The sequence below is a fragment of the Carassius gibelio genome, chromosome B14 (genome assembly GCF_023724105.1).
Source record: "Carassius gibelio isolate Cgi1373 ecotype wild population from Czech Republic chromosome B14, carGib1.2-hapl.c, whole genome shotgun sequence".
Taxonomy (NCBI): domain Eukaryota; kingdom Metazoa; phylum Chordata; class Actinopteri; order Cypriniformes; family Cyprinidae; genus Carassius; species Carassius gibelio.
The window spans coordinates 13,720,223-13,735,160 of NC_068409.1; the positions used below are offsets into that span (position 1 = coordinate 13,720,223).

Consider the following 14,938-nt stretch of genomic DNA (forward strand, 5'->3'; position numbering starts at 1 on the left):
GTTCTATTTCTATTTTTTATCTGTTTGTTAAAAAAAGGTTAAATGCTGTCATTGCCCTTCTCACATATAAGAGCTTGTCTATTGTACAGGCTGCACACGTTCAGGGATGTCCCTCACTTTCGGATCCTGGTGTGTGGAGGAGACGGCACAGTGGGATGGGTGCTGGGGGTTCTGGAGTCCATCCGGCATAAAATCGCCTGTCCTGAGCCAGCGATCGGCATCATTCCACTGGGCACCGGTGAGTGATGAAGGGAATGTTCCTCATTGAATTCTAGTGTTTACTGTTTTAAATTTTAGTATTTGTTAAAACACCGCTAGCATTATTATTTGTGCTCAGTTCTACTGCATGTGTTTTGTCAGGAAACGATCTGGCTCGGGTGTTGCGGTGGGGGGCGGGATACAGCGGCGAGGACCCCTACAATATCATGCTGTCTGTGGATGAGGCAGAGGAAGTGCAAATGGACCGCTGGACAATTCTTCTGGACGCACAGGAAATGACAGAGGATGGCAAAGAGAATGGCTTCCTAGAGCCACCCAAGGTACATCATAATTTGTTAAAATATTAATAAATGCATATAATTGGGATATTTATTAAATAAACTTTAACAAAAAATGCATTTCATTCTACTTTTGCAAGTTACTAGCATTAAGCATCGATCATAACAGGGTTATGCCTGTCTGTGTCATAGATTGTGCACATGAATAATTATTTCGGTCTGGGAATCGATGCTGAACTGAGTCTGGACTTTCATCATGCACGTGAGGAGGACCCAGATAAGTTTAATAGCAGGTGAGTATTATTATTTCACCTCAGAAGTGTGGCTCACAGCTAGTGTGAGGGTGGGCTGTGCATCGGGTATTTGATTTTGTCATTGTTCTTGCAGGTTCCACAATAAAGGTGTGTATGTAAAGGTGGGCCTGCAGAAGTTGAGTCACACGCGAAACCTTCATAAAGACATCAGACTGGAAGTGGACAAACAGGAAGTGGAACTGCGCAGTATAGAGGGACTGATATTCCTCAATATTCCCAGGTATCAGTTTCACACAATGTCAGTAAAGTCACTTCCACACTGTTCCTGAGTTTGCTGTTGAAGACTGAAGCTGTTGTGTGTGTCTAGCTGGGGTTCTGGCGCTGACCTGTGGGGCTCAGACAGCGAGTCTCGGTTTGGGCGGCCGAGGATAGATGATGGGATGCTGGAGGTGGTGGGAGTTACTGGTGTGGTGCACATGGTGAGTTCTGATGCTCCATCTTACTCTCTTTTTTGGACACTGCACCTTTAAGAACTGTTTAAACATTTTAGTTTGTCATGTTTTTGACCGAATTCTATCATGCTCACCTAGTCTGTTCTTATTTGATCAAACACAGTATATAATTAACACAGAATAATATTGTGTTTTTCATTATAATATATTGTTGAAAGCTAATTTATTCTGGTCATGGCAAAACTGAATTTTCAGCAGCCTTCTGTGTCACATGATCTAACAAAAATCACTGTAATATTCTGCTAATATTGTGCTTAAGAAACATTTATTATTATTATTATTATTATTATTATCAATGTTGAAAAGAGTTGTGGTGCTTAATATTCTTGTGGAATCAGTGACACTTTTCTTTCAGCTCAAAATAGCATTTATAGATATATAAATGCATTATTGCATTTATAATAGAAATCTTTTATAACATTGTAAATATCTTTGTCACGTTTGAACAATTTAATGTTAAAGTATTAAGTATTGCCAAAATTTGTTTTGTAAAAATTGTTTACTGTATACTTTTTATTATTGGTGTGTGTTTGAATGGTGTTGCATATTATGTTTTCACATTAATTTATGAATTATTCTTATTCTTTTTCTTTAGGGTCAGGTTCAGAGTGGGATGCGTTCTGGGATTCGTATCGCTCAGGGCAGCTACATTCGTATCACTGTGAACAAACCCATTCCAGTGCAGGTGGATGGAGAACCCTGGATACAATCACCAGGACAGATCATCATCTCAGCTGCTGGACCAAAGGTGCTTTTATATGTTTTTAACTCATTCATACCACCCCCTTTCGTCTGGTTGGCTCACTTTAGCTGCTTGGCTGTATAAAAACAACGCAACATTATGAGGAGGTATATCCTTGATCTGAATTTAACCCTCAAGAAAGTGTAAGCCTCATTAATATTCATGAGACGTCTGTTCCCCCCAGTTTGATGTGTAATTCACATCGTGGCCTCTTTTGTCTTTTCACAATTAATTGCAGAAGGGGAGATTGCAGAATTGTTAATAGAACCAAAGGTCATTCCGTTACAGAATTTAGCTTTCTCACCATCTGTGAGCCTTCAGTGGTAATAAAGTTCTGTATGTTTAAAAAGGCTTTTGTTTTCTTTTTTAGGTTCGCATGCTGAGAAAGTCCAAGACCAAGCAGAAGAAACAATCAGGCAGTTTGAAGGAAGGCCGTTCCGACAGTCCCGCTCCCAGTGACGGTGGGCAGTGACAAACCGCACAAACAGTTCATTGACAGCCCTTTACTGTCGCCTTGACAACTTTTCTTTTAGTCTGTCCTCTGTTCTTTGTTACACTCTGGGTGGGTATCAACATTACTTTAGCTGCGCTAGAATGAGTTACGCAGCCGTCTCTATCATCTCATAGTCTGTAGTGTTCAAACGCCCCGTCTGACGAGTGCACTGCAGTCTGTTTCTCAGGACTCCAGCTGCCCTCGGCCTGTTTCCAGCCTGTTTTTGCCTTAGATATTACTGTTGGTTTTGTTTTGACTGCCAAACCGCGTCTTGTTTTCAAAGGGAACCTTGTCTTAAAGTAGTTCATCACTGAAATGCTACGGCACATGTTAATAAGCAACCAGTGTTTAATCGCATTGCGCCAAAAAATATCCTTTTGTAAACATCGAGTTTGTATGTTAAGATGGGCTTTTTGGTTTATGGTACATACTGTGACTCACCTGGTCATTTTTGTCTTTATAATGATTAATGTCTTACTTGAGGTTTATTTGCAATAGCAGTCCCCTAGTAGCTTTCCACAAGTATATAAACCAAAATAATGCAGTATAAATGTACAAACGACTCTAGTTCTTCTTCATTAAGAGCATATTTGATTGTATAGGTGGATTATCTTTGTATATCAATTTTGTCGCGTTCTCAACTGTGAGACCAGAGGCGTAATCATGCGCCAGAATCAATGTGGCGTCATCACAGCCGTTTTCGTAAAAAAAAACGAATGAATATCAATGGCTTTTTGAACGTGTGTGGTACCGAATAATACTGTGAAATGCTAAAGAGTTGTTGATTTTACGAAGGGTGAATGTTTGTAAATTCCTACAATGTTTGTGGACACCTGCACCACTTTTGGTGTTAGTAGTAATATAATGCGTACGATACTTGATAAAACATTCCATGCAAGATCACATAGCATATGCGGTATTTAACGTGGTGCCAGTAACTGGTCATATGAACCTTTAAGCCAACATAGCTTTATCATGTTCTAGTGAAAGCATTGATTTGTAAGTAAATATGTTACTGTTATCTGACATAGTAGACAGTCGTGTAAAGCTACTCGTCCAATTGTAAAGCTAAAATTAGAGGCGAGCGCAGTGCTGTAATATATTGGCTAGTGTATATGTGGTTTCTGTACAGTGACTGGTCAGCCCTGGATTCATGAGGCTGGCCTTAGATATTGTTTTTATGATCGGTCAGACACTCCACTTCCCATCAGGCCTGCATTATTGGCAGACTGTTGCCCTGTAAATGTGCTGGATGCAAGGTGCAGCCTCGGCCACTAACTGTCTGACTTCATCTACCTCGTCTCACCGGCACACATCACTCCCAGAACCAAGTTCTGCCAAGCTCGCCCAAAGACTTGCACCTGCTTTTCATCCTGATTGTGTCTGGGAATTTTCGGAATAGCCTATAATCAGATTGGATGAAATATTGAATTTAACACAGATGACACAAAAAAAATTCCTTTTGTGAGAAAATGTGACGTGCTAGAGCAAAACAGACACGGTTTTTGGAACTAGCACTGCAAAATTAGTAGGGCCCTATGAAATTACTATAACGCTGAATGTCTCGGAATTTGCCAAATTTTGTATGGATAAATCAAAAGTAGGTCATTACACTAAAATCAAAACGTAATATGGACTACTGTCTGTGAATATTAAGCCACAAAGATACTATTTAAATATGGATCCTGCAGGTCTGTGATGTGAATTAATGGCGCAGATGCACGGTTTCATTTACTACACATACTGAAGCGTGCGTGATACTCGTGGTGTTTTCAGCCTCTGCTGCCTCAATATATGAGCACATGAATATAATCTCTACAGATGCTCATATCATACAGTAAACTAAAATTTCTTCACAGAAGCCCATCAAAATAAAAGTTTGGTTTAACTTGAAGAAACACTGACAGAAATATTACTTAATGTAATGCTGGTACTAGTACTAATTATAAAATTATTAAAACACAATTTTAGGAACATTTTCCTGAAAAATTATTTACCAGAATTTATTCTGCAGAAAATTGTAAATGCACAGTATTTCTTTTTTTTTTTTTTTATATAAAAATCAATTAATTAGAGATGCTTGAAATTTGAATTGAATTTTTTTTTTCAACTTTTAATAAATTGCTGTTTCATAATGTACGTTTCATGATTTCAATTAATCTAACATGCTTTTTGATTAAAACTAAATTCATTTAAGCATTAAATTAGTATAAAAAAATAAATAAAAGAAAATCCAGAAAATATCAAATGGATTTCATAGGGCCCTAAATTAGTAAGAAAAAGTATTGGTTTAGGTCTCAGTGGCTTTTTAGTTGATGGCAGATCCAAGATGAAGATGCAGACTTCTCTCGTGTCGTTCTTTTGCCAGCGATGTGTTGAGTGGTGATTTCTGCAGTAGTCGTGCCTGTTGCCAGGACAACCCCTCGGGCTAACGTGCTGTTCTGTGGTGTGGTTCGGCCCGAGCTCTGCGTTTAGTGCCTCATATCAGTGCTTCTAGAACTTCCAGGGTATTTCAGTACGTGTGTGTTTAACTCCATGCCATTCTGTTTGTTCTGCTGGTTCAGTGACTCTGAAGTAGAACCGTGGTGTTCTAGGTCTTTTAGAGCTGATGTGCCTCCTAATAGGGTGAATTGCATGAAAAAACGTCAAATTTCACCCCAAAAAAAATCGAATGCTAAAAATCTATATAACTATTTAAAATTATACGACCATTTTAGGACAAATAAGGTTTTATAATTTATTTATTTTTTATTTTGAAATTCTGTTCATGAAAATTAAGCATATTTTCACTAAATATTCTCATGACAGCGTAATACGTCAAGTCAAATTTTTATTATTATTTTTTGTAATAACCATAAACAATTTAATTTGCATTAAAGGGAGTACAACAGTTACTACAGTTCTGTATACATATCTTGAAAGTAATGAAAAAAAGCTAAGTATAATCTCTTTCTTCTTTTGATTTTAGAATGAAATATGACCTTTTTTGAGATTCACCCAATAACTTTGTTCAGTCAGAACTGTTTAAGTTATTTAACCTCCTGGCGTGATTCAAGTTTTCTGATTACTTCTTGTAAAGTGGGTTAGAATTAATGTTCCGAGATCTCTATAGATGTATATTTTTGGAGAGAAAATGTTTTTAATTTGATCTATAAAGATATTGCACTGACTGTACTGTTTTAAAGATGCTTTTAAGTGTTCATTGTGTTTAATGAATATTAAATGACTAAATGTATAGATATATCATCAGCTGTAAAACAGATGGATGTGTCCAGTGAAAAAGAAAAGAGACATAAATTTGGACTTTTTAATACAGTTTTGTTCGGTCTCCTTATTTTCAAAGTTTCTGTTCAAATGTGATCATTCAGATCGCACCAAATGTGAGCAATCGTGCTTTCTGTTCTACAAAACATGATTAGTAAGTCAGTCTGTAATTTACAACAGTATAAATTGGTTAAAAAATTATACATGTTGAGAAATCATCAAATTATTTAACACCTAATGATTTTCAAGTTTCCTCAGTTTAAACGATTTAATAATAGTATGAAGTTGTTTCTTCTCAAATAAATAGTTTAAATGAGAGTACGATCTGGAACAAGGGCTCAGCCCAGGCTGATGTTCCCACCATACAATGTGATGAGAAGAATCAGGGCAAACCCTGTCAGCATTCCTGCATTCTGGATGGCAAAAAAAATGATATCTGCCTTCGTGCTCTGCACTTGTTCATTGGCAATCATGTTCATTTCAGGCAGCTAGGTGAGAGAGAGAAAGATGGTCAGTATTTGCTTTGCTAACACAGATTTATGTTCTGTTCAATCATTAAAAATGTAGTCAAATTTTGTGTTTAAATAAGTAACCTGGACATTTTGAGACATGAATAGCTTAATTCTGCTGACTTTATCTCTTTAACACCCATAATTTATAACATAATGTATTACTGAGGCAAATATATATATATATATATATATATATATATATATATATATATATATATATATATATATATATATATATATATATATATATATATATATATATATATATATATATATATATATATATATTTTTTTTTTTTTTTTTTTTTTTTTTTTTTTTATTTTTTTTTTTTTTTTTTTTTTATTTTTTAACGCATCTGTAATAAAAACGACTTTTTGATGCTGCCTCTAGGTGTCAATATAGGACCAGAATGATTGTTCAGGATTATTACAAAGAAGCCATAAATTATGATAAATATGGTAACATCACATTTCTTATTTAGCTCCAGGCATAAGGGGAAAAAAAAAACACTAATCATTGTAAGTAAAAGCGATCAACAACAACAACAACAAACATGATAAACATTGAAATACTGTTTTTAAAAGTATTTTATGCTCAAGCTGCATTTATTTGATCAAAAATACAGTAAAAACTGAAATATTCAAGTAAGTGTTTACTAATATAATATATTTAAAAATATAATTTATTTATGTGATGGCAAAGCAGCCATTACTCCAGTCTTTATTGATTAGCCACTCATTTCAAACATTTTATGATTATGAATATTGAAAACAGTTGTGCTGCATAATATTCTAGTGGAATACTTTATTTCAGTAATCTTGAAAAAGAACATTAAAAATAACAGCATTTATTACACTGCAAAAAAGAAAACCTTTTTATTTCTTTCCGGTTTTCCATTCCTATATTCTTATATTAAATCGAGATACAGTTACTTGACAAATAAAATGAGAAGATATTAAGTCTTGTTCTGAAAAATGTGTTTATGCCTAATAAAAGAAAAATATCTAATATACCACTGGGATAAGAAAAAATAAATAATTCAAAGGGAAAACAGGACTATCTTTCTTTCACCGTTGACAGATATTTTTTCTTGTTTTACGCATAAACTCACTTGATTTTGATAAAAAAATAAAAAAATATCTCACATCATTTTGTCTGCAGTAATTGTAAGACTGTTTGTTTTTTATGTGTACTGGAAAATGGCAATTCAGAAAAGCATTTTGGCAGTGTTCAAATAGTAATCTTTTCTAATAATACTGCCACTTCTGATCAATTTAATGTGTTCATACCGAATAAAAATATAAATGTATTAATAAATGCGATAAAACACTATGTGCTGTGCTTTCTAACCCACACTGCTCTTACCATATCAGCCAAGGCGATGTAAAGGAACATGCCGCCAGCAAAGGCAAAGATGATGTTGGGGGCAAAAGCTCTACCCAACAAGAAGCCCAGGACGAGGCCCACGTAGCAGGACATAGAAGACAGCAGGTTGAAGAAGACGGCCTGTGGAACGCTCAACCCTGCGTTCAGCAGGATAATAAAGTCGCCTACAGGGGGAGACAGAGCGCTAATGTGCTTCACGCACTTTTTTTAAATGAAGGTCATCATGCAAAGGGGAAGAAGCCAGTCACAGAGGTGGTTTGGCGCAGGGCTTAAAGATCGGATCTGACAACATTTCTGGTTGGGTAAATGAGTCAGTATTTTTCTTACCCAGCTCATGAGGGAATTCCTCGCAGACGATAGCAATGGAAGTGCTAAAGCCGCTGAGAATCGACACGGTGAAGGAAGCGCCGATGGTCAGTCCGTCAATGAAGTTGTGGAGACCATCGCTGATGGAAATCATCCATGCCACCGTCTTCACGCTGGCCAGCCGTCTTCCTCTGAGCCATCTGCAGCACCCCTGCAATGACGTTCACATCTAAATGGAAACCTCATTTCGTACTATAACAACATCTCTTCAGCTTCAACTCTGGGTTCATATTTCAAATACTATTTACTTTTAGCCCCGAGGTCTAACTTTTTGTATTGTTGCAGGGGCAAAATGACAATCCCAGTTGCATGGTGCTCGTGATGTAGGTCAAAGGGCAGAAGACAATCTTGTTTCTGCTGGCAGCTGTGACAGATGAAAGCAAACACAGCTGTGTGTGTGTGTCTCTACAGCTGGACTGTAGGTTGCACTGACCTGCACGCTATCAACTTCTCAATTCTGTGCCAAAAAACTCCAAACACACCAGCAGTCATGTTGTGTTGCATGCTAATGATACTTAAACAGCTGTTTGGGGCTTTTTTGATGATTGATTGATTGATAACCCAGAATTCACTTAACAGCCTGGTCGTCATGACAAATCATTATTATGTCTGTCTGATTATGACAGACGCTTTCAAGTAATCTTCAATTGTTTACTTCTGAGATAATCAAACAGTTTTTATAGATATCATAAAAAATGTTAGGTGTTTGCTAATCCAAGTATTATTTATATAATTGCTTATATGATGATTTGAATAAATCTATAAGATAACAAGTCAAATTATTAGTATTAAAATTCGGTGCATCATTTTTCCTGCACAGTTCGTGCTGCAGACATTAAAGGGGGGTGGGGGTGGGGGGGGGGGGTGAAATGCTATTTCATGCATACTGAGTTTTTTACACTGTTAAAGAGTTGGATTCCCATGCTAAACATGGACAAAGTTTCAAAAATTAAGTTGTACGTTTGAAGGAGTATTTCTGTTCCAAAAATACTCCTTCCGGTTTGTCACAAGTTTCGGAAAGTTTTTTTCGAGTATGGCTCTGTGTGACGTTAGATGGAGCGGAATTTCCTTATATGGGTCCTAAGGACACTTCTGCCGGAAGAGCGTGCGCTCCCGTATAGCAGAGCACTGACATTCACTGACCAGAGCGAGAGAGCGAAATGTCACAAAAGAAGTGTGTTTTTGGTTGCCAGGGCAAGACAACCCTGCACAGATTACCCAAAAAAAAAAAAACTGCATTAAGGGACCAGTGGACGGAGTTTATTTTTACAGAGCATCAACGGAGTTGTGCAAGTGTTTTTGTTTGTTCCCTGCATTTCGAAGATTGTTTTACAAACAAGGCCCAGTTTGACGACGGATTTGCATATCGTTTATTTCTTAAGGATAATGCAGTCCCAACGAAAAAGGGTCACGATCGTGTGTTTGAACCGCATGCGGTGAGTAAAACTGCTTCAAATATCTCTGTGTTGTTAACTTAGCTATCGGCGTGTAAGCACATCAAGTAAACAACATGCGATGTTGTCATCAAACTGCACTTTCCACATGTAAAGCTTAAAATAAAAAATAAAAAAGACAACATAAAGTGGAACTTAGTCATTTTCCAAAACCGCTAAGCAAATATATACAGTTTTAGTACATACCACATAGAGACGTCGTTGCTGCTGCTGCTCTTGTTAAATTTCAGCCTCTGGATCTGATTCTGGATCATAAATATACGCTGAATCTGACTGTTAGCCATGGTTTGTTTTGGATGTTTTTTTCCTCACGGTAATGTTACAGCTTCCAGACGCTCTCAACGCAAAAACCTACTCACGCTTGTGATTCTTTAGCTCCGCCCACATGTCACGCCTCCAGGCGCTCGTGTTTTTCCAAAAAAAAAAAAAATGGTACAGACTATCTTTCTCTTATAAATATAATACAACTAAAGAGTTTTTGGAGATATGAAGGATGCAGTACTACTCTATAGGTACTCAAGATTAACAGGAGATTGAGTGAAAATGAGCATTTCACCCCCCCTTTAAGGCTGCACAAAATCCTGAAGACTTGCATTCGAGGAGGTTCCTGGGCCCTTTATAGAGAGCAGACTATCATAGAGACTTGAGGAGGTGGGCTCCACCCACAACACCTTAGAAAACTCAAAGATGTTCCTTGGCATCCTGTTTTTTTTTCATGGACAAGCACCACAGAAAATGTAAAAGTCTAGTTTTACTACAACAAATTCACCACAGAGGTAGTTCACAAGTATTTTTAGCTTCACTTCAAGTGGTAATGGCTGGCCTATTTACTGTGCATCATATATTTATTTTTATATTTATACTACCCTTCAAAAGTTTGGGTTTTGTAAAATTCTTCTGATTGGTTAGATGCATTTATTTTACCAAAATATTAAAACAGTAATATTGTAAGATATTATTACAATTTAAAATAATCATTTTAAATTTAAATCTATTCCTGGGTTGCAAAGCTGAACTTCCAGCAGTCATTACTCCTGCCTTCAGAAATTGATTTGGTGCTCAAAAAAAAAAAAAAAAAAAAAAAGGTTTGATGAAAAGAAAGTTAGCATTTTTTAAATGAAAATATTTAGTAACAGTATAAATCGCTTTATTGTCATATTCAATGTTTTTTTTATTTATTTAAATATATAAAAAAAATCTTACTGACCCCAAAATTGTGAACAGTAGTGTATTGTACAATATACTTTACTTTTAATATTATACATGGATTAGTATGAAATTATCATGGACATGCACCACTTACATTAAAAATGTAAAAAACTTTTTTTTACTACATTTTTTTAAACAAATCATTATTTTGTCCCCCCGAACTGTTAGCTATTTTTATACTTTTTATGTAACTCATGGCTATATTTCGGTCGTTTGCATATCTCTTGGCATTATGTGTAATTTTTGTGAGATCTGACCAGTTGTACCTGCTCCACTGGAGGGTCAGAGGTTATGCTTGCTTTATCAGAGTCCACTATACTGATGGCGCCGTTCTGTTGGATGCCCTCTGAGGGCTGGAAGTGACTGTGTCCGTGGCCCTGCTGGGGTTCGAAAATGAAACGTATGATTACTGCATATGGTTAAAAAGAACATACATGCTAATATACAACATATCTGAGATTTACCATTAAAGAAGCTTTACTATTAGCTTGCAGTTAATTGCAGCAACTGTATTTATCAAATATGTTATATTACTTTAAATGTAAATATTTGATTGCATTAGAAACATTCAGTCTTCATAATTCTGAGATGAACCCACCCCATGTTCTGGTTTCAGGACTATCCTCAGGATTTTTTCAGTGATGTACAGCACATAGAATCCACCAAAGATCCCAACAGCTTCGAAAACGTAACCGTCTGCTTTTGGGTCAAACCCAAAGGCCTGTTCAATTAGAGGAAGTAATCATGAAGCAGACATTTAAATCATAACCTGCTTCAGTGTCTTTGAGAAAGTTAAACCAGATAGCCTGAGTTCCCAGTGTACACATGCACATTATTGGTTGAAGTTAAATGGCAAACCCAAAATAAATATTACAACGTGCAACCATTGCAAAACAAATATCACGTCATGCAACCATCATGTCATCACATTTTAAGAAACATTTGCAGCATTTGCACATAAAAACAAATGAACGAGTCCAGTACAAAGAGCATTTTATTATTATGCAATCATTTTAAGCATAAATAATCTGCATCAGCATCATAGTGCTGATACAAAGGCGATTAAAGATGTATTAATGGTAGCTTGTCGGTTGGAGGTTGATTTCTAAGAAGCAAGAATGATCCAGTGCAGGCTACTGGGTTCATAATCCTGTTGTGCCACCAATGTGACCTTCAACAACCTCTGTCCAAAACTGAAATAAATGACTTGAAGAAAGCTTCTAACTATGTGAATGTGATAAACTGACAAATGGAAAAGCATTTCACCTCAGGTATAAGTTGGAGGGCAGCATTGGAGAAGAGTGTGCCAACAGCCAGACCAATGAAGTAGGTGAGCACTTTGGGGAAGTAGGGCTTTTTAGTTAAGGGAACGAGAGTCAGACCCAGCAGTGAGGCCAGATTAATGAAGGTAACAGCCAAGAAGCCAAATCCCCATACTGTGTGCAGAAAGAGAGGGGAGAGCTCAAACAGCTAGAATTATCATTTTGCATATAAAAAAAAAAAGAGTTTTACTTTGTGGCGTTATTTTTAAATGACAATTCATAATAATTGTCCTTATTCTTGACAGTTATTTTCATTACTTTATTACAGTGCTTTATTACTCTATTATAATGATACAAAGCAATATAAAAATTGTATATGTGCAAAAATAAGAAAATAGTGCTATGCATAAAGATTTTTGCTTTGTGATATTTTCTGATATTTTTTGTAAAACTGTATTCTTTACTCCATTATAGTAAGATTGTTTTGTTTTGCATTAAAATACCAAGCGTTATTTTAATATTGTTGAGATACAATTATAGTTTTTATTTATAGTTTGAATAGCTTTTTTTGCTTTCATTTTAAGTTTTAATAATTTTTCTGTTTTTGACTTTTTTTATTTTTATTACATATTTATAGAAATATGCCCATATAGTTTTAAATAGTTTTTAAATTAAATTAAATTAAAATTATACATTATACATTTGCCTTGTCAACTAGTTAAAAAAAGTTATTTCAGTTACTGTTTATTTCAATTAAAAAAAATTTTTTACGTGACTTATGATTTTAGTTTACTATAATAACTCAGATTGAGAGTTATTGAGACAATTAAACTATCGTCTATAATTTATTATATATTATATAATTATATATCATATATTTTAGCAAGTTTTAAATATTACAAAAGTTGTGTTTTGCATCAAATAAGGCTTTTGCTTTAAATAATTCTAAAGCCAATTATTGCCATTATTCTCAACTGTGATTTTCATTACTGTAATACAAGATATTCTTATTGAAGTATATTATAGTTGTTTTTAAATTAGAATAAAATCAATATTGCACTAATACAAAAACTACCAGTTTAAACAATATATATTTATTTTTCAACTTCAAATATTGTTTTGCATTAACAAATATTTTGCAAAAAGGAAGATTGTTTTGTTTTGTGATATTATTTTAAAGACAACAAAACACAACTGTATGTAATTGTCATAATATTTAAAAGTGATTTACATTATTTTTGTAAAACGTACAGGTATTTTTTATTAAATAAACATTAAAGCAGCAAAAAAAAAACAGCACTAATCCAAAAAATACTAATTTAAATAATATATAAATAATATATCAGTAGTAGTAGTAGTAGTATTTCGTCCACTGAGCTTGTTTTGCTTGAACTTTGCTTAAACATTTACTGAAGTAAGCATAAAAGAAGTTCAAAATAGTACTAATACAAAAAAAGAAAAAAAAGACTTATTGAAATCATGCACAGCCATAATTTTTTGCCTCTTCTGAGATTTTCATTATTAACTTTATATAACTTTTTTCAGGTGACAAACTTCCCATCCTTCTCTGCTATTATTCACACTAGAGGATGTGAGATTTAGAGACTGCTGTAACGTCTTGCAGCAGATGAAGACTCACTCACTCACCACGCAGATCAATGTCCCTTAGGCCTGCTCCTGGAGCTTCAGATGAACAGGGGGGCAGTACAGCTTGGTTGAGCAGAGCCGGGCAGAGAGTGACCAGATGCTCCTCTGTCAGATAAGAGAGGTTCTGAAGTCCATAGTGCACCAGAATATCTTCTCCGGACACACACTGATAAACAGAGACGATGTCAAGTCAATGAAATAAAGCAAAGAATGACAAAACTAGTCCTATCATACAGTATGAATGTTTTTGTGTATGTTCTCTAATGTGAGGCACATCCTAAAATGTCAAATATTTTAGTAAATACTTTAAAGTAACTAAAGTGACCAGATTACCTGAGCATGTAGAGGAATGTTCGGATCCAATAATTTGTCTTGTACAATTGTCTTCAATAAACTGTTAATGCCATTAAGATCCAGTGAACCGTTTTTTCCATAAACAGCTACAATATCCTTCACGAAGACCTGCTGCAGAGAGCTGGCTCTTAATCCTGAGATTACAGTTGTTAGAAAGCCTATGAACAGATGAGTGAATGATTTGGGAATGCCTGCCATGCTTACAGACCACAGGTTTCAGTCTGAAGTGATCCGAGTGAAGCAGAAGCAGCGAGAGTTTTAAACGGGAGCAGAACAACACATCAGCACCCAAAGTTGCATCTTAAGAATAAAGATAAGAACAATTATAAGAATGAATTATTTCGTCTCTATTAGTATCCTCGGTGTCCTGAGCGATAGGCTACGTCTCGCCTTCATCTGGCACCCGGCCAGCCCTGATAAATTCCGCTTGATTCACCCGCAAACAAACAAGCAGAGCTCAAACCAGCAGCCTCCTGCGGTCAGCACATCCAACATACAGAGGATTCATCAAAATCATCCAGTTATTTTGATATGAGATCGAGTACAAATTAAATACACTAAAGAAACTTTTGCAAGACTCTATATACAGGCAAAAAAATACCGTTACATGTGAATAAAAACGCCGTGCAAACATTGCATAATTTATTGATTGTAGGCAGGACATAGGCGGAGCCTGTACATAATATTCTGTACGAGTTTATTTTGATTCATTTTCAATTTCGTTGACACAAATTGGAAATATTTGGAGATATTTATGAACACACCTACAGAAACTGGGAGCAAATAGACTTCCATAAATTACCTGCTTGAATCTTGAAAAAAAATTAAACTGTTTTTTTTTCTCTAAAAAACTTGTTCAATCCATTTTAGTTTTAGTTTTTAAAGTGTATAATAAATAGTACATTTTAAAGTTACATATGTTAACACTATGTACTTTTTAGAGTTTTTTAATCATCTAAGGGGACAGAAAAGTTCCCCTAATTCA

General features: G+C 35.4%; 2 protein-coding genes across 3 annotated transcripts in view; one reads left to right on the forward strand and one right to left on the reverse strand.

Moving 5' to 3' along the window:
* Nucleotides 1–13,821, forward strand: part of LOC127971373 (diacylglycerol kinase theta) — a 41,508-nt gene extending 27,687 nt beyond the window's left edge. Inside the window, exons 17-24 of the mRNA XM_052574341.1 lie at nucleotides 90–238; nucleotides 361–539; nucleotides 690–790; nucleotides 885–1,031; nucleotides 1,119–1,230; nucleotides 1,859–2,011; nucleotides 2,376–2,466; nucleotides 13,498–13,821. Coding sequence (XP_052430301.1) covers nucleotides 90–238; nucleotides 361–539; nucleotides 690–790; nucleotides 885–1,031; nucleotides 1,119–1,230; nucleotides 1,859–2,011; nucleotides 2,376–2,466; nucleotides 13,498–13,538 — 973 coding nt within the window. The 3' untranslated portion in view covers nucleotides 13,539–13,821. The remainder of the gene's footprint in view (nucleotides 1–89; nucleotides 239–360; nucleotides 540–689; nucleotides 791–884; nucleotides 1,032–1,118; nucleotides 1,231–1,858; nucleotides 2,012–2,375; nucleotides 2,467–13,497) is intronic.
* Nucleotides 5,792–14,584, reverse strand: LOC127971375 (metal cation symporter ZIP8). 2 transcript variants are annotated; one of them, XM_052574344.1, is made up of 8 exons: nucleotides 13,933–14,584; nucleotides 13,600–13,765; nucleotides 11,957–12,126; nucleotides 11,289–11,411; nucleotides 10,957–11,067; nucleotides 7,989–8,178; nucleotides 7,641–7,825; nucleotides 5,792–6,250 (listed from the first exon to the last, which is right to left on the reverse strand). In XM_052574344.1, exons 1-8 carry the CDS (start codon nucleotides 14,149–14,151, stop codon nucleotides 6,101–6,103), a joined length of 1,314 nt encoding a protein of 437 aa, XP_052430304.1. In that variant the 5' UTR covers nucleotides 14,152–14,584; the 3' UTR covers nucleotides 5,792–6,100. The 2 variants fall into 2 exon arrangements, with proteins under 2 accessions (XP_052430304.1, XP_052430303.1); XM_052574343.1 differs by having other exon boundaries at nucleotides 10,957–11,070.
* Between the last annotated feature and the right edge of the window lie 354 nt (nucleotides 14,585–14,938).

Bases quoted from the DNA above. Each gene is read 5' to 3' on its own strand.
- LOC127971375 (XM_052574343.1), bottom strand. From the start codon at position 14,151: ATGGCAGGCATTCCCAAATCATTCACTCATCTGTTCATAGGCTTTCTA. The intron at 13,766-13,932 runs GTAATCTGGTCA...TCTGTTTATCAG, and splicing joins ACATTCCTCTACATGCTCAG to TGTGTGTCCGGAGAAGATAT. The intron at 7,826-7,988 runs GTAAGAAAAATA...CTCCCCCTGTAG, and splicing joins GGAATTCCCTCATGAGCTGG to GCGACTTTATTATCCTGCTG.